We start from the raw sequence: 19,618 nt of genomic DNA on the forward strand, positions 1-19,618 counted from the left end.
TTATCTCCAAATTTAAACTGGTTCTCAAAAGATCTCCCAGTAAGTAGTTTGGTTTCAGGCTTTTCCTTCATCTGTGCACCCTCTGATACTTCTGACCTACTTGGTAGACTTCTATTTTATGAAGTAATGGCAATTATTCTAGGAACTCTCATTTATTAAGGTTTACAGAGCACTTTCTTCACAGCAAATCTATGTGGGAGGTAGTGTGAGTATTCTTATTTCTTTTTATAGGAGAGGGAACAGAAATACAGAAAAATTAAGGGATTTGTCTCTAGGTCACACATTTAGTATGTGTCAGAGAAAATATCGGAGTGTTCTTTCCATTATACAAAATAGACTATCCTTTAGGACTCTTTTGTGTAGCCCAGAATCCTTGAAGGGGTTTGGGGTTCCTAGAACTTGTTTATTAGACCAGAGATGCCCCCTTCAAACTATTTGGAGAGCAACCTGATTGGCTCCACATTGGCCTAGTACTAAAGTCCTTCAGTTGCTTTAGATTTAGCTTATGCAATGGGGGAAAGAAAGGGAGAGAGGGACTACAGTAGTTCAGTGGTTCTAATTGCAGTCATGTTCATTCATGACCTCCATTTGGGGTTTTCTTTGCAAGAATATTGGACTGATTTGTCATTTCCTTCTCCAGCTCATTTTACATATGAAGAAACTGAGGGAAACAGGATAAAGTGACTTGGCCAGGGTCACACAGCTAGGAAATGTCCAAGGTAGATTTGAACTCGGGGACAGAAGTTTTCCTGATTCCCAGTCCAGTGTTCCATTCACTGCCCTATCTAGCCATCCAGTTTTGTGATGATGGGCAATAATATGAACATCAGATTAAACTGTTTAATAAATGTCCTTGCAAATATTATCATTGCTCCAGTGTATATCTGGCTAACAGGATTAGACTGATATTTCTACTTCATTTTTATCTTTCAAAGAATGCATTGTACAGAATACTGACATTTGTAGAATTAAAATTGAAGTGAGGGAAAGAAGGGAAGAAGAGGAAGGTGTTTTGTAGAATTTGGATAGAATTTTGGAGATATTGCACGCTGGAAAGAGCTGATGAAGTATAATATGAAAGAGGGAGATTTTTGTTTGAAGATGCAATTTTTTCTCTTTAAACAGAGGAAGAAGGGTCAGGAGCAGAAGTTCACAGGAAGCATTCCAAGTGTGGACCCTGCAAATACAAAGCTGAGTGTGATGAAGATGCAGAAAATGTTGGGTGAGTTAACTGAAAGAAATGAATTATCTTGTTTTTAAGAGAAAGACAAAGAAAAAATATTTATTAAAAAATCTTTATTAAATTTTGGGAAATATCACTACCTCATTATTAATATTTTATGTGTATTTTTTATGTTTATTTGTATATCTACTATTTTGCTTATATTCCTCCTAATTCATTGTTTTTTGTTTAATAAGCTAGAATTCACATCTTCTTACTTAAATTTCATTGTCAGATTAATGCACAGCTAGCCTTCAATTAATAAAGCATGGGGAACAATTATGATGGCAGCAGGACAGGTACTCTTTCTATCTGGATTATTGCATTAGAATAAAGATAACAAACTCCTGCCTCAGCAGGAATAATAACAAGCCCACAGAGTTTGAGTTATGCCATTCAAATTAAATTTAGAATCACATTAAAATTAATAGAGTTCTATATTTTCTACTTTTAGCAAATTTTTATGTTTGAAATATAATTTTGTTTTATGTAAAAAAAATCCACAGAAATATTTCCTGGTGTGATTATAAGTATAAATAGATAGACAAAAAGCTATTTGTGGTAATGCTTTCTCATTTCATTGTCTATTCTGTAGAAAAATACTAGTCATTTCATCAAAAAGCAGACCTGATAGATATATTTCAAAGTTTAGCAACCAACATCTGGGAATTTTGGAACATTTTGAGAAATTAGATTTATCCTCTAGCCAAAAAAATCCTCTAGGTTAAAATCAGGACAAAAGGAAGAAAATGGGGAAAGGCAGAGGAAATCAATTTAAATTGAAGAATGCTCTAAATAATTTATTTGTATCTATTTATTTTATAGATACAGAGGCAATGTTGTCCTAGTATGTTGATTTCTAGGACTGGAATCAAGACCTGGATACAAATCCTCTCTCTAACAGTGACTCATTGTGTGACCCTGGACAAATCATTTAATCTCTGTGTACTTCTGGCAGCTTCCTAAGATTTATCTACCAAGTCCTAGAGGCATTGCAATCTGTGTTGGCATAGAGAATTCTCAGATCAGTGGCTCCCTATGCTGCTGATAAAAACCACTGATCCATCACCTATTATTTAGATGCTGAGGATTCATAGACATGCTTAGATGGTTTTTATAGACATGTTTTGTATCACACCAAGAAAAGCTTTACTTACCAGAATCATTCCTCTAGAGCATCCTACAATTGTTCATAAAGATAACCAGGAACAGAGATTTTAAAAATAAAATTCAACTTTGTTATTCTTAACTTTAAAAAATGAATTTTTCATGTAGTAGCCTCTTTAGGACATGGAAAGAATTAATTTTTCTTTCCTAGATTCCTGAAATACTAGGGTATCCATGACAGAAAGTGTTAGATATGACAATTCCTTTACTTGGTACTGAGATGCACAAAGCACCCCAATATAACCTGGGGAAAGACTCCACAATGTAGTTGAAGAAAATCCTTAATATAGCCCTTGGATTTCGGGTTGGGGGATTTCAGGGGGAAGATCTCTAGCAAATTCTAGTATATTTTGTGGGCCCACACTCCTAATATTCATGAGTGCTCATGAGCACTCACTAGTATGATTATTTTAACAGTCAACCAAGATAAACTACATACTAATAATAGTAGCTACAAAAGATTCTCCCAGTAATTCTGGATATATTCATAAAGCTCCCTCCATTGACTTACTTTCTGACTCCTCTATTTCACTGGGTTTTGAGACTCTGATGAATAAGGAGTATTGCTCCCAGATGCCGTGACTGTTAGAGAAAAAAGGAGAGAGAACTTCCTCCCCTGTTCCAACTCCATCCTCCTTTTGAGGGGTCACATTCCACAAAGCTTTTTCCTGCTATCACTGACTGGACTTCCTCTCCAGGGTTAGCAAACATAGCTTTTTAAAGGCTGCTGTAACCATGTTCCAGACTTTTACCAACCAATGGCAACCTCTCCTTCTAATTCCATCATGAAAATTTCTTCTGACTTTATTAAGAGATAACGGCATAGGCATGTCTTGGCCCTGTGTTTGCATGTGAATACCTCATTACCTTTATTATCTTCCTCTTTTTTGTTTTCTGTGATTAGATCAACTGATCTGGGAAGGGAGTTGGAAACCAATTCTCTCTCTCCTACGCTAAAAATTAATTTTGAATGGTTATAAATAATAATTATTATTTATATGTACTAATTATTATGAATGATTATAGCAGAGCAAATAACAATCTTCTCAATTTTATGTGCCAATTTAATACAGATTAATAATTTATAAGGAATCGTGGTTCATGTAAGGTCACGTAGCAATTTTAAGTGTATTATCAATCAGTGTTTCATACATACAGAGGAGGAAGAAGCCTCTAAGATCCAGCCACTTCATTTTATAGATCAGAAAAAGTCAGCATTCAGAAGTTAAGTGTATTGCCTAAGATCACACAGTCATTAACAATTTGTCTTAGGCAGGATTTAAAATCTGGTCTTTCAGGGATCAAGCCCATAAATATATACAGGTATACTCAGAGAAGAAAATCTTAGGCACAAATGAGATAATAACCTATTAATTCTTAAAATGTGTTTTCAATGAGTGTTGTTAGTGTGTGTGTGTGTGTGTGTGTGTGTGTGTGTGTGTATGTATGTTCAGGTGTGCCTTTATCCACTGTATCACTACCTGTCTCAACAATGAATTTTTTTAAAAAAGTGTTTTTGTTGTTTTTTTTTAATTTGAAACAACATAAAAAAAACAAAAAAAAAAAAAAAAAAAAAAAGAAACAACAGCTTTTATTGCTGTTTCCACAGTGCTTTTTATATTCAACAGCTCCAGGGTGAAAAATAAAAGATTGGCAAGTAATTTTTACATGGATAGTTGCTATAGTTGAGAATCCATGAAGATTTTTGCAGCAGAGTAGGGTCTTTTTTGAAGGCACAACTCTGTAAAGAGTTCAGTTCCTCTATAACTTGATTTAAATTGAAGATATTCCCTTCTCCTGTTAGAATTACAAAAGAAGTTTCTTGGTATAAAAATAGCTAAAATAGAATTTCTAAATAAGGTATGATCAGAGATAATAGGATTAAGGACCAACTCTGGACTTTTTAAGACAATTTATGTAGAGAGAGTACCATATTTATAGAAAGTCATCTGCATATATGTGTACCTGGAGTCACTCATTAATTCCTCTCTAAGAGAGAATGCTGTTTCCCATAAAAATTCCCAGCATACTCATTAACATAGTAGCAAGGGGTTCTTCCCCCCTGCCTCCCATTAATGTCTTATTAAATGTTCCACATGTTTGTTTAGCCCTATTTTCATATTGTTCTTCAATTTTAATGGTTTTTCCTTTCTTCGTATTTTTCTTATTAATAGTAACACCAATCTGCTTCACCTTCCTTTTCCTTTTTAATGAAATTTTGAAGCATAATTTTCATTAGTATAGACATTTGGCAGTACATTCTTCTGTGTCTTTAAATTCACATTTTATTCTGCTGCTAAGTGACTATTTCTGTGTCAGTCCTAGTGGGATATTAACATAGTTCAATCTGAATGATTGGAGTGAGACTTCTGCATCAAAAATGATTTTAATTTCTGAGTTGTAACAAAAATATTTGTCGAGATATTACTTAACAAAATAAATATCTCAAATGTACTAGGCAGGGGGAATGGTGTCAATTAGCCAAAACCAAAGAACTTTAATTATTACACTAATTTTAAAATGACATTTGGTAAAAATCCTAGTGCTGAACATTTCTTGAACTAGAAATTTCACTTTCATAAATAGGTCATGGCTATGAGATTGGGTTAAAACTGAAACTTTTAGGTTCACTGAGGAGATGGTGATTTATACCAGAAAGATAGAATATGAAAGAATAAGAAAAGAGAAATCATGAGAGAGTACTATTGCTGTCTTGTGAATTAGGTATATAGGATCATAGAATTTAGAGCTAGAAAGGCAACCTGCTCATTTTATAAATAAGAAAAGTGAGACCTAAAGAAATTTATCCAAAATCATTTGGGTAGTTGAATTTGAACTTGGATCCTCTAATTAAAAATCCACTATCCTTCTGGAGATATGGAGATCCACCATAACTATATAGTAAACTTAATTCTGCAATTCTTTTTCCTTTTTCCTAATTCTTCATGAATTAGGTGCTGATGAGATTGGTTTCTCTATCCTCAGTATCAAACTCTCAGATTTGATTATGCAGAATTTATAATTAGCTTCTTTTTACATGTTTCCTTTGAATTCATTATGTCAAGTGGTGCTGATAACTGTTTCTCAACAATAAAGATAAGCATATTTCTTATTGTTCTGATTTAGGGTTTGTCTCTAATCACATGATTAGAAATGGAGTCTATACACATGCCAGTCTCAAGTATATCTCTGAATGAGATCAATAACTTCATGGAAAAAACTGCCAGAGATACATAGAGATTAAATGACTTGTTGGAGTTAACAGCAAAAAACAGAGCCAAGAGTCACACACATTTCCCAACTCCAAATTCAATCATTTTCCCACTATCTTACCTACCTTTGCTTATAAAGCACAGTTAGTAAAGAGATGATAACCCAAGCATAGCTGTCAGCCAGAAGCAACACATTTAACTCAAGATATCTATAGTTTCAAATATTAAACATCAATAAAAAATTACTCCTGCTTTTGTTTTTTCATTTCCCAGGCCCTAATGTGGTTAAATATATACAGAGATGCAAATAGACTCAGAGAATAAAATCTTAGGCACAAATGAGACATTAACCCATGTATTTCTCAAAGCTATTTTCTCTGAGGACTTTGTCTGTCTTTGTTTGTCTGTCTCTTTCTTTCTCTTTCTGTCTCTCTCTGTCTTTCTCAATATGTTTTATTCCATCATGACTTTTCCATCATATTCATTTCTAGATACCCCACATATTCATCCTCCCACACCAACAACCTTTACTTTACAATAAAGAAAAAAAAAAGGTAAAGCAAAACCAATTAATGGAATAAGCACTTCTGACAGTGCATGCAACATTCTACTCCTCTAATATCTACTGAAAGGAAGGAAATGTATTTCTTGATCTCTTCCCAGATCTCTAAGAGTATTCATTATGATTACTCAGTATTTAGCAACATTATTTAGCATTTTCATTTATATTATCATGTCTTTGACTCTTAGACTTTTTTTGATCACTACATTGTTTCCAGTTCTTGTGGACCTTGAATATATTTGTTTTGTATCTTATGTATGTTTTGCTTTATAAATGTCTAATTTTTAAAAAAAAAATACATTTTTGATACCTCTTTAAATTGCCTAAATTTCCCCCATATCTGTCCCTTTGTTCTTCAAGATATCCATCCCTTATAACAGTGTTTTTTTAAGGAAAAAAAGGAAGGGGGGAATCAACAAAAAATCAATATATCATATATATATGTATGTATATACATATACATACAAATATATGTTTCCAAAAATCTTCCAAATAATTTTATGGTTTCCTGTTTTAAGGCTTGACTAAGTTTGTATATTTTTCAATAGGTGTGTGTGTAACATAGACTGCAGTGGATACAGTTTTAATCCTGTATGTGCTTCTGATGGGAGTTCCTACAACAACCCATGCTTTGTTAGAGAAGCATCATGTGTAAAACAGGAACAGATCGATATAAGACATCTTGGACATTGCACAGGTAAATTTTTATTTCATTTTTCTACCAAAATTTCTAAATAATACAGATCTTTAATTCTATTTGCAAAGTTGAATAGTTTCCAAGAGAGGAAATAGAAACTTTTAATTAGTATACCACTTTCTTATAGGAATCAGGATTTTAATTCATGGAAATTTCTTTGTATTCTTATGGTTTTGTTATACTTTATAGATTTTATTCACTTGCTTGTCAAGAGATGAAATATTGCTCTTTGCTCATTTATTTATTCAGTAGACTCTAATTGTTAGACAATTTGGAGATCTGAAAATTCTAGCTCTGCCTTCCTTCAGTTTTCCTATGATACTTTGTTTGGTTCTCTCCTTTGCCTCCATCACTTTTATTTATTTTATTACTTTTATCTATATACTCATGATCCTTACTCCCCCACCATGTTATAGATTATAAATTCCTTTAAGAGAGTTGTTTCATTTCTAACCTTTGTAATTCCTAGCATAGTTCTTTCACACCACAGGCATCTAATAACCATTTGTTAAATTAGTCAACACAGTTTTGCATTTTTTTGTTAGAAACACAGATTCTGGACTTAGAATCAAAGTCCTTAGAAATCATCCAGGGTAACTCTCTCATTTTACAGATGAGGGAACTGAGACCCAGGGAGGAGCTGTGACTACTCGAGGATGTCATTACTCCTATTGTTTTATTACATTATTGTCATAGATGTTGTTGTGGATTCAGAGGCTGGAATGTATTATTAAGAAAAATATATCATTCTGACTTTAAAATGTAAAGGAATTCTGTTTCCTTCTTTTGAAAATCAATTTCTTTTTAAAACCTCCTTGTATTTTGCCTTTATCTACATACCTTGAGCCTTTACAAAGACATTCATTTTTTTCCTCTGCTTTTTGAATAAGTTGTTTTGAAATATTTCATACTGGCTAGAAGTTTTTGTAATCACTTTAATCCATGACCCTAAACATAGAGCTTTTCAAGATATTAATTAGAAGAGTCTCAGCTGGATGGAGTTCAGGCCTAAATTGAGATCCAAAGAAGTAGAGGATTCAATTTAGCTTGGAACCACAAATAGAAAAGCAGTTTGATTTTTTATTTTTATTTTTTGTAGAGGGGGCAGGTTGTGAGGGAGAAGTCTTTATCAGGTGACTTGGGATAGGATCCAGTGCACAGGCCAACAGAGTAATTAAAGTGAGAGAAAGATGTATTGTTCTCCCCATAATTGGAGGGCAACTAATGAGAGTTCTCTCCATTTTTTTTTCCAATTGTAAGCAAACAACAATGCTATTTGAATAACAAACTATTAAAACTGATTATCCTTAAACATAGTTTAGTGATGTAATCAAATAAAACTCACATGAGTTAATCATGTACTTTTAATGACAGGATTAATTGTTATTGCATGGCGTGGTAATTAGGGGGAAATCGCAAAATTTTAAAAGTTGGAAAGTAACACTAAGGTCAACTCAACCCATGTGTACCCAGGTAAATAATGTATTTTATAAGTAACTAGCTGTGTGAACCTAAGCAAGTAACTTAATTCCATTTGTCTCTCAAAAAAACCCCACAGCAACCCAGAAACCTTTTCTATGCTGCCCAGATTTAATTGTTACAGAATTTTTCCTTCTATCCCTTCTAAATCTGTCTCCGTCTGTGTGACATTGTCCTGCTCTTTCATGCCAAAAAGTACAAACTTAGTCCCTTTTCCACTTAACAGATCCTAAATTCAGTCATCATATCATTTTTCTTACACATAAAAATCAAAAATTCTTTTTTTATTTCCAGCTACAATATATCTATTTTGACTACAGTACCCAGATTAACTTATAAAGGACAGTAAAAAAGAAATAAAAAAAATTTACATGATAACGTGTATTTGAAAGGAACAGCAAGTAGAGCATAGTAGATTTGCAGTTTCATGTGCAATCATCTTTTTTTATTACACTATAATATGGAAATATTGTTTTAGTCCATAAATTAAAAATTTTTTTTTGAAAAATGTATTTGGAAAATAATTAACAAAATCAATACTAATGCAATACAACAAACATAATGTTAAAAAAAAAAAAAAAAAAAAAAACCTGAAATCTTGAGGATCCTCACCATGCTGATTTTTCTTCTCTGGACACATTCCAGTTTTTTAATGTTTTTCCCCAAATATAGCATCTACAGATCTGATTACAGGCTTCTATATACATATGGCCTGATCAGGAAAGATGGAACATACAACAAGATAATCACTTCTGTTGTTCTAGCCACTCTATAATTATTTTTTTAATGTATTTATTTATTTAAAACTTAGATGCAAAATAAGAAAAAACAATGTACTTTTTTACTTTATTCTTTTTCCCCTTTTCTTCCCTCATCTCCCCCAAGCAGGTTACAATTAAGCACAGATATATTTATATTTATTCAATCATATCCTAATTCACATGACTCTATTGTTAGCTACCCCAATCTATTTTGTCTGTCAGTCAATCAATCAATAAGTATTTATTAAGTACCTATCATGTGCCATGGAAAGCTAGGTGATACAGTGGGTAAGAGTGCTGGACTCATCTTCCTGGGCTCAAAAAATTTACTAACTATGACCCTGGGCAAGTCACTTCAATCTATTTGCCTCCATTTCTTCATCTGTAAAATGAGCCAGAAAAGGAAATAGCAAATCATTCCAGTATCTTTGCCAAGAAAACCCTGATGGGGTCACAAAGAATTGAATACAACTAAAACCACTAAACAACAACAAAATATATGTGCCAGGTACTGGGGACAAAAATACAAAGAATGAAAATAAATTCTATTTTCTTTGTTTTTTTTTTTCTCCTCTCTCTTTCTTTTTTGGAGACAATTAGGGTTAAATAACTTGCTCAAGATCACATAGCTAGAAAGTATTATGAGTCTGAGGCTGGATTTGAACTCAGGTCCTTCTGACTCCAGGACTGGTACTCTATTCACTGTGCCACCTAGCTGCTCCTCTTTTTTCTCTCCTTCCCTCTCTCCTTCTTTCCCTTCCTCCCTCCCTCCCTCTTTCCCTTCCTTCCTTCCTCTTTCCCTTCCTTCCTTCCTTCCTTCCTTCCTTCCTTCCTTCCTTCCTTCCTTCCTTCCTTCCTTCCTTCCTTTTCCTTCCTCCCTTCCTTCCTTCTTTCCCTTCCTCTCTCCCTCCCTCTTTCCATTCCTTCCTTCCTTCCTTCCTTCCTTCCTTCCTTCCTTCCTTCCTTCTTTCCTCCCTCCCTCCCTCCCTTCGTCCCTCCCTTCCTCCCTCCTTTTCTCCCTCCCCCCTCCCTTTCTCCCTCCCTTCCTTCCTTCGTTCTTTCTCTCTCCCTCCCTTCCTTTCTTTTTAAAAAATAATTTCTATTTTCTAAAAACCTATATTCTAAAATATAAACATATATACAATATATAGATTTTTACTTTCTCTAGATCTATATACATAGCTTATATAAGTATATACATAAAGTATACATATATATACATATATTTTTATTTACAAAGTATACATATAAAAATAACTGTATATAAAGTATATGTATACATATACATATGCTCATGGACATATTTGTAAATACATACATATATATATAGAATAAATATATAGAAGATGAATGCAAATAAATATCAGGTAGTTGAATTCAAGGTTAACAATATAAGGTAATTAGGAAGGTCATTAGTGGTTATGGAGATCAGGAAAGGCTTTTTAGAGAAAGTCATTTATTGTCATAAAAGAAGTGAGGTTATATGAGGAGGAGGGAAGGAGAGGAGTGCATTTCAGGCCTGATGATCAACAGTACAAAGTCCCAGAGAGAGAAGATAGAATGTTGGGTATGAGGAACAAAGAGAAGGCCAATTTGTCTGGATAACAGAGTTGGGAAGTGGGGTGCATAATGTATAATAATTTTTGCAAAGATAGGTTGGAGCCAGGTTGTGAAAGACTTTAGAAGCTAAACAAAGGAATTTATATTTTATCCTGGGGACAATGGAGAGCCACTGGAGCCTACTGATTAAAAGGATGAAATGATTAAATCTTTGGCAGCTATGTGGAGGATAAAATGTAGTGGGGAGAAACTTGAGGCAAGGCTAGAGCAGAAATCTAGTTGTAATGAAAATATGGGCCTTACAGTGCTATATAAATGCTCATTATTTCCTAGAAGCAAGGCTGTGTAGTTCTCAGGATCCTTGGCTTCCTTAAGAGAAAAACCTCTGAAGGCTTGATAAGTGAGATTGAGGAATAAATAAATTATATTAAATTAAATCTAAATTATCTCCATTATGACCCAATAGATCTGTTCAGCAATTTTATTTTGGCAAAAACTGCAAAGACCAGTCAAGCCAATGAGATTTTCCAAGAGAAAGAATGTATATTGGGGTTGGGAGTAGGGATGGAGGTGAGACATTTGGAGAGGGGAAAAAAACAAAACAAAACAGCCCTGAAAGCCTGAATCTAACTCTAGAGCAGGGATTGTTTTTCTCTTCTAAATTTATAAAGATACTATAGTACTGCTCTGCCTAATTCAGTGACAGGAATAAAACAACAACAGCAAAAAAAAAAAAAAACAACCAAAAAAAAAAAAAACTTTTGGATTCAGTCTAGAATTGCATGTACTGAACTGCATAATCATGTTTTATGGTCATCAGTGAAATCTCCCAGCATACCAGGGTATCAATTAGGATCCACTATTTACTATGTGTTAAAAGGGTCCCTGTTGATTATCAAGACTAATCATTTGGGATACTAATAACCATGTAAATGTAATAAGATATTTTCTATTCCTCAGAGCCAAAGTGTTGTCACCTGAATTGGTATTCAACCCACTAATAAATAGCCAGGGAATCACCATTTGGATCAGACCCAGCTAAGATTTTAAGAGTTTTATTTTTATTCCTACAGGAAAGGGGAGGGAGGAAATCATTGAAGGAGCAGCAAAAGAACAACATATTTCCTCATATACATTCCTCAACTCCCTATCACGCCCCTGCCCATCAATATATTTCCTTTTTTCATGTCAAGGATTTTAGTCTGAATCAGGAAAGCTGGAATCTAGTAAATTCTATGGAAATAGAATAGGTAGACAATAAATCTTAATAAAATTAATTAACAATTAATAAAGTCCTTGTCAACTGTAAGGTCCTTGAGGGCAGGGATTATTTCATTTATGACTTTGTGTCCCAAAGGTTAGTGTGATATTTAGCAGCTCAATTCATTGAAATGTCTGTAAAATTGGACTGATTCCAGGAAAGCCTTTGATAAAGTCTTCGGTGATATCTTTGTAGACAATGATCAATGGATGATAATATAATTAGATGGATTTAGAACTGACTAATTTGATTAAAATTGTGTGTATAAATATATACATATTTCCATACATATACACATACACATATAAACACACACAAGGTTGTGCTAGGTGGCGCAGTGGATAGAACACTGGACTTGGAATCAGGAAGATGTATCTTCATGAGTTCAAGCCTCACACTTAATTAGCTGTGTGACTCTGGGCAAGTCATTTAACCCTTTTTGTCTGTTTCCTCATGTGTCAAATGAGCTGGAGAAGGAAATGGCAAACTATTCGAGTATTCTTGCCAAGAAGACTCCAACTGAAGTCATGAAGTGTTCATTTCAATTCTCTATGTCTCAGCTTCTACATTTATAAAATAAAGAAGATATTTTAGATGTTCCTTAAGCTCTAATATTCTTGTAACCCTAGTTTAGTTTAACAAATACTTATTGGGTGCTTAGTATGTGCAAGACTGTTCCAGACAAGCCAAAATTATCCAATTCCTCAGATAATTTTATCTATGCTACTATGTTTAGATTCAGGTGGCTCATTTTAAGAAGATATTTACAACCTGAAGTGTATAAAGAAATGGGCAACCAGCATGGTGAAAAGCCTTGAGATCATACCATGTGATAGTGTAATGCAGTGGAAAAGTGCTAGATTTGAGCTCAGAGGACCTGGATCCAAAATCCTGGCTGTCATTTACGACTTGTATTACTCTGTGCCTAAAACTAAATTTTTAAAAAAGAGATTATTTTAAAAGATTATAAAAAGGCCCCTTCCGGTTCCAAATTCATGATTCTGTATAATGCAGTGGAAAAGTCCTAGATTTGAACTCAGAGGATCTGGATCCAAAATCCTGACTATCATTTACAACTTGTATTACCCTGCATCTAAAAAATAATTTTAAAAAAATTATAAAAAGGCCCCTTCCAGTTCTAAATTCGTGATTCTGCGATCTTAGGGGAAACTTGAACCTCTAACATTGGAGGGCCAATAAGGTCTTCTAATATCATTGTGCTGTACCTACCAGGCCTGTTCCCTTCTGGTCTCAATCTCCACCTAATGCTGCTCAAATGGATTCTATCCAGGGACTGCTCTGCTGGATGATACTTGGCTGCTCTTATTATTTGGCTCAGCTGAAATCTTTAGTTAGTGTTATCTCTTCCTCAAGAGAAGAGAAGTCACTGTCATGCTTTTTTAACTTAAAACCCACAGCCTTTTTCTTGCTAGAGCCCTTATAGAAAGAGCTTGAAACCCTTGCCTTAAACAAGCAAAAAGTTTCATTCCCTAGCTTCTCATTTCCCTAACAAAAGATTCTCATAGGCTCATGTACCAAGAAATATTTTTTTCTTTGGAATCAATATTGGGTACCTCTTATCTAGTTAATGCCTTCAGATTTAATATTTTCTTTGAGTTAAATTTCCTGATCACTGATATAGGGGGTTTCATAAGGCAAGTGTGCCAGCTCATGGCAAGCATTCCATTTATTTCCCAATTTTAATCTCTGAAGGCTAAACTATAAACCAGGTAAGTTATTTGCCCAATAACTTCCAATCAATTCTGAGGTTGAGTTCCTCATATTTTCAACCTTGTGTCTCTCCCATGTAGATGAGTAGGAGAACTCAAGAGACTGGGTTCACCTGCTCAGCCACATTCCTGACTCTTTTGTATACAGATAAAGCAGGAGATTTTGATAACATCTTATGCATATGCTTTATTAAATAGGAACAAAATAAATAAACAAGAAAGTTAAGAAATCCAAAAGTTAGAAGGAGGAAACATTTGGAGGAAAATCAGTGGAAGGAGAGACCAAAGTGACATGGTCATGGCAGTGTATTATTATAGACTGCCTCCCCAGAAGGAAGCATCAGATGAGCAGTTTGAGAAGTAGATCATAAATCTGGCCCTGCAAAAGAATGCAACAATGATGGAAGATTCCTTATCTGGACATTTTCTGGAGTCTCTCTGTCAAAAGCAGAACAGCTGATGATAAATTCTAAATTTGACTGAATGAAAATTTAATCCCCCAAGTGGTAGAGGAGTCAATAAGGAGAAATCTTATTATAGATCCAATTCTCATCAATAAGGGGAGCTGGTAGATGGAGTGAACATGATGGAAACCTTGGCAAAAAGTGACCTCTCCAGCTTTAAGAGTTTGTGAGAGAGGAGAGAAAAATCAGATAGATTAAAAACTGCCCTAGACTTTAAAAGACCCTATTTAGAATAATTCAGAGAAGGAATAGGTAAAGAATCAATTGTTTAACATTATACAAGAGAATTGACCCAAGATAGATGAGATGCTCTCAAGAATGAAATTCTCCAAACAATTCTTATGCAGAAGAAATGGGAGCTGTTTAGGAGATATGGATTTGCATGCATTGATCAACTTGGATTTTTAAAGGATGCATATATAGGAAATGAAAGCAAGAGCAAATAGATAATAGAGGATGACCTGAAAAGAGCTGTAGGACCCTGTCAGAATGGTGTCAACAGAGCTAAGGGCCAGACTTTATAGAGATGGTTTATGAATACTAAAAACAATACAAAGAGTTTTTGTTTAGTTGTATTGAGAGCAAAGAAAGGATAGGACTCTTACTTAGGATAGAAAGTAGACAATGAACAAAAACAACTCTTATTTGATTATTTTTCCATTAAAAGAATGCCTTGGGAAAATAGAATCAAAATGGTCATTCAGACATCTAACCTGTAAAAATTGTGATAATGGTAAGACATCACTTAACTAACCTCCATGAATTCAAATCATGGATCATAGATCATAAGATCATAGTTTGGGAGCTGGAAGGGATTTCAAAAGTTATTCCAGGATGCCAAAAGAATTGGAACCAATGATTAATAACCTGTTAGCGATCTCCTACTGCATGCTGGACATTTTACATGTATCTCCTAAGCATCACACATTCAACATTTGAAACAGAAACTTTACTCCTTCAAACTTCCCCATTCCCATCAAGAAACTTCAGTCACCCTGGTTTGCAACCTAGAAGTCATTTTTAATTCTTCACTCTCACTGCCCTCCTCGTTGCCAAGTCTTATTGATTCCACCTCCTCAATATTCCTCATTTCTGTCTTCTCTTTACTCACTACACACACACAAACACACACACACACACACACACCCTACACAATCGCCTTAGGACAGACCTTCATCACCTTCCACCTGCATTATTGCAATAACCCTCTAATTGGCCTCCTCCAAATCCAATCTCTCCTCTTCCCAATATATCTTCCATATCATTGCCAAATTAATATTCTGAAAGCACAGAATGAACATGTCATTCTTCTGCTTAAGAGCTTCCATGGCTTCTCAAGGTACGTCCTACCTTGTTTGACATTTAAAACCCTTTATATTTAATTTTAAATTTAATTTTCTTTTTTCTATCACATGTAAACAACAAATTTCTAATATTCTTTTTAAAAGTTTTTGAGTTCCAAATTCACTCCTTCCCTTCCCTTCTTCCCAACCTTCCTTGAGAAGGCCAGCAATTTGATATAGATTATAGATGTGCAGTCATGCAAAACATTTCTATATAAAACCCTTTACAACCTGGCCCCAGCTCATTTATTCAAACTAATTTTGCATTACTCTCCCTCATGTCAAACTGGTCTACTTTCTATTCTCCATATATGACATTCCATCTCTTCCCTTTTTTATGAACTATTCCCCCATGTCTAGGATGCTATCTTTTCATTTCTTTCCCTTAGATATGTTAGCTCCTTTCGATATTCATTTCAGATTTTATTTGCTTCAAAAGGTCTTTCCTGACTGCCCTAGATGTCAGTGCCCCTATCAAATCACTGTGTGTTTATTTTTCATATATCCTGTACTTAGCAATGAACTTTCTATTCCTCCTCCTCCACCTCCCCCAGTACACTATAATTTCCTTGAGAACCTATGCTTAATACAGTACCTAATATATATTATACAATTTGCTGGTGAATTATTGAATGATAAAGTAGAGAGTAAATTCCTTGAGGGCAGAAACTATTTTACCTTTCTTTGTATCACCAATACTTAATACAGTGCCTGGCAAATAGCAACTTTTTTGTTTATTAATTGCTTATTAATAAATTTATTATTAATAATAAATTTAAAAATAAATTTTTATTGATTGAAGATGATCAGGATGGCTGTGGACCTGGAGACAGGAAAACTTACCTTCCTGACTTAGAAACTGTGTGACTCTGAGCAAGTCATTTTACTCAGTTTTCTCATGATCTAGAGAAAGAAATGGCAAACTATTCTGAGAAATCCCCAAATGGGGTGATGAAGAATTGGACACAACTGAAAAATGACTGGACAACATTTGTTCAATTAATCCTAATATGGCATGATCTCTAGGATCACCTCAAATACCAACTTCTACAGGATGCACTTCATGGTCCCATCAACTATATATGGCTTCTCCTTTCAGATTACCCATTAAGAACTTGGTTTTTGGGGTTGCTATATTTTCAAGAAATAGTGGACCCTGAATGAGGTCCTAAACATGCCAAGGATGAAGCCCTTCCCTGAGCTGACATAATTTGTTATTAATATGACACACTGGTCTCCCTGTGTGTCCTTGGAAATCAAGGCAGACACTTGTCAATCTGCACTAGACTGGGAAACTGCAGCTGGGTCTCTTGTAGATAAGTAGACCATCCCATTTTCAGAAGTCTAGCAGTTCCTAAGGGAAAAGGATGATGGTTTTGACATCATAATTATTCATGATTTCTCCTCTTTTGACACATTTGGGTGGAGATTTCTTTTTCTCCTTTTTTTTTTGGTCACAATTTTATAAATATGAAAGCTTCTGTTTGGGTTGTAATCTCTTTGCCCTGGCTTAGGGTTCACATGCATGTTAATTTCTCTTGTAATAAATCTAGTTTTCACATAAGTTTTATGAAATTATAATGGACAGATCTTATTCCGATATATCTTTAATATACCTAGTTAATTAATGTTGTTTCCTCCATTAGAATCTATAATACTTGAAAGTAGACTTTTTTCCCTCTTTCTATCTCTTCTCTGTCTCTCTGTCTTTGTCTCTGTCTCTATTTCTGTCTCTTTTTCTCTCTCCCTCCTTCCTTTCTTTCCCTTTCTTTATATGACAAAATCTTTTCACTCTGCCTGGCACATAGTAAATGTCCAATAAATGTTCACTGATTCCTGCCATTTATTATTGGATAGCTTCTGGCTTTGCTTCCAATATTGAGATTCTATAATGGATAGAGGTTGGTTTAACTAAAATTAATTTAAATTAAACATATACTTGGACTGAGCTACAGTAATAGCAAAGTTACTGGGTCAAATTCCATTAGACTTCATTGGGTGGTCAAAGAAATAGAAAATGGCAGTGTGGGGAGGCGTAAGTAAAGAGGTAGGTAATGAGAAAAAAATGAGAATCTTGAAAATAATGAGATTTGGTCATAATTGCAAAAACTTTAATTTTGTCAAGAGAATTCTTCAGATATCAACACTGTAAAAATGATTTGAAAACCTTACAAATATTCATTTCTAAAAATTGTTTTATCTTTCAGACACAGATGATACTAGTTTGTTGGGAAAGAAGGATGATGGATTACAGTATCGACCAGATGTGAAAGGTACTTTCACACTATTTTTCATTTATTGAAAGATAAGAAACTAGTTGTGGCTTCTTTGTGTGTTCTGTTTCCTGGCATCACTGCTACTCCTATTTTTTGCTTTCTGATATCCTCTGTCACAGTTCACTCCCCAGTCTGCTTTTGTTTAGGTGATATTAAAGGGCATCTGTCTGCTTTAACAGTTTAAAGCCCTCCCATTCCCCTCCCCCCTTCTCCAATGGTAGGGAGCTCTTCCAGGCTTATTAGCTCTGGGGTGATGCTTTAAAAAAAAAAATCAATTCTCTTTGTCCATGTACTCTACCACAAGTGCTAGCTAGAATTAGCTTTCCTTTTCTTATCATTGGTTTCTTTGGACCAAGAGTCCAAACTGTTCCATCCTGTTTTTCTGTATAAGAAGAAAGGTCTTGGTAGCCAAACAGAAGTCCAGTTAGTAGATTGATTAGGCAAAACAGTCACAAAAATAATTCTGACTTGGCTCAAATTACCTGATGAAATTAAAATTTAAAACCTCTGGATCACTTTTGAGATACTAGAATCTTCATAGCTAACACAACTCTTCTGTCAAAGTTTTCAAATGTAAACATGAAGAATCACACACAATGTTTTTTGGGTTTTTTTAAGTATAAAGTTTACATGTTTTTAAATTTATATCTTAACCCTCTTAATAAGGCCTTTAATTTTAACTTTAACTTTTATTCTGGAGCAGGGGTGGTGTAGGGAATAGAGTACGGGACCTGAAGACTCATTTATTTTCCTAACTTCAAATCTGACCTCAGATACTCAGACTGGTCAAGTCACTTAACCTGCTATTTGCCTCAGTTTACTCATCTGTAAAATGAGGTAGAGTAGGAAATAGCAAGCCACTTTAGTATCTCTGCTAAACAAATAAACAAAAAACCAACCCAAACTGGGACATAAAGGGTCAGATACAAATGAAATGACTGAACAACAAAAACAATAACTACAGCAACAACCCTCTTGCAGACATATAGACAATAGAAAATTTTAGGTGAGTAGTGTTAAAACAGAAACTCAGCAAATGGTTTAGATGGTTATTTGAATGTTTAGAGCTGTTAGAGAAAGGAAAAGGGAAGGGAGCAAGCATTTATAATGCCCCTACTTTGTACCAAGAACTTGCTAAGCACTTTAGAAATTGATCCACATATTTTAAAAAATGCAAAAGCAGTATAAGAAGTTATCTATGATTTATTGGATTTAAATTTTCATTAACTTATTAATGAGAAGTAAAATAACAAGAAGCAACATGTGAATAAATCTCAAATAATTCTGGTTTTCTATCCTGGTTCCAATATTAATGGTTCACTCCAGCAAGTCACTTTTATAAAACAGATTTGGGTTTAGGTGATCTCTAAAGGTTCTTCCAGCTCTAAATGTTATAATCTTTAATAGATCGTTTCATTTATGAGACAATTACTAGTTGTGTGACCCTGAGCAAACCATAAGCTTATCCTATGTCTGTCTCAATTTCCTGATCTGCAAAATGGGGATAACAATAGCACCTTTCTTTCAGGGCTTTTGTGAGGAAAAAAATTGGGTTAATATTTGTAAAATGCTTTGAAACCTTAGATTATGGAAATATTATTATTATTTCTGAAAGTGAATACCTGACTTTGAATATCTGTTTGAAAATGCCAATGATGGTAAATAAAAATGACAGTTACATAATTCTTCATTTTTTGTTGTTTTTTTGCAAGGTAATTGGGGTTAAATGGCTTTCCCAGGTCACACACTAATAAGTGTAAGTCTAAGACCAGATTTGAAATCTGGGTCCTGGCTCCAGGGTTAATATTCTATTCACTGAGCCATCTAGCTGTCCCTATATAGTTTTTTAAGTATTATATCCCACTTAAACCTTACAGTAGCTCC

At 34.3% G+C, this 19,618-nt stretch overlaps 1 protein-coding gene across 1 annotated transcript in view; it reads left to right on the plus strand.

Annotated features, from left to right (window-relative positions):
- Positions 1–19,618, plus strand: part of TMEFF1 (transmembrane protein with EGF like and two follistatin like domains 1) — a 137,556-nt gene that overhangs the window by 88,105 nt on the left and 29,833 nt on the right. Inside the window, exons 5-7 of the mRNA XM_031969184.1 lie at positions 1,126–1,222; positions 6,712–6,860; positions 17,666–17,731. Of these exons, the coding sequence (XP_031825044.1) occupies positions 1,126–1,222; positions 6,712–6,860; positions 17,666–17,731 (312 nt within the window). The remainder of the gene's footprint in view (positions 1–1,125; positions 1,223–6,711; positions 6,861–17,665; positions 17,732–19,618) is intronic.

The sequence above is a fragment of the Sarcophilus harrisii genome, chromosome 1, assembly GCF_902635505.1.
Source record: "Sarcophilus harrisii chromosome 1, mSarHar1.11, whole genome shotgun sequence".
NCBI lineage: Eukaryota > Metazoa > Chordata > Mammalia > Dasyuromorphia > Dasyuridae > Sarcophilus > Sarcophilus harrisii.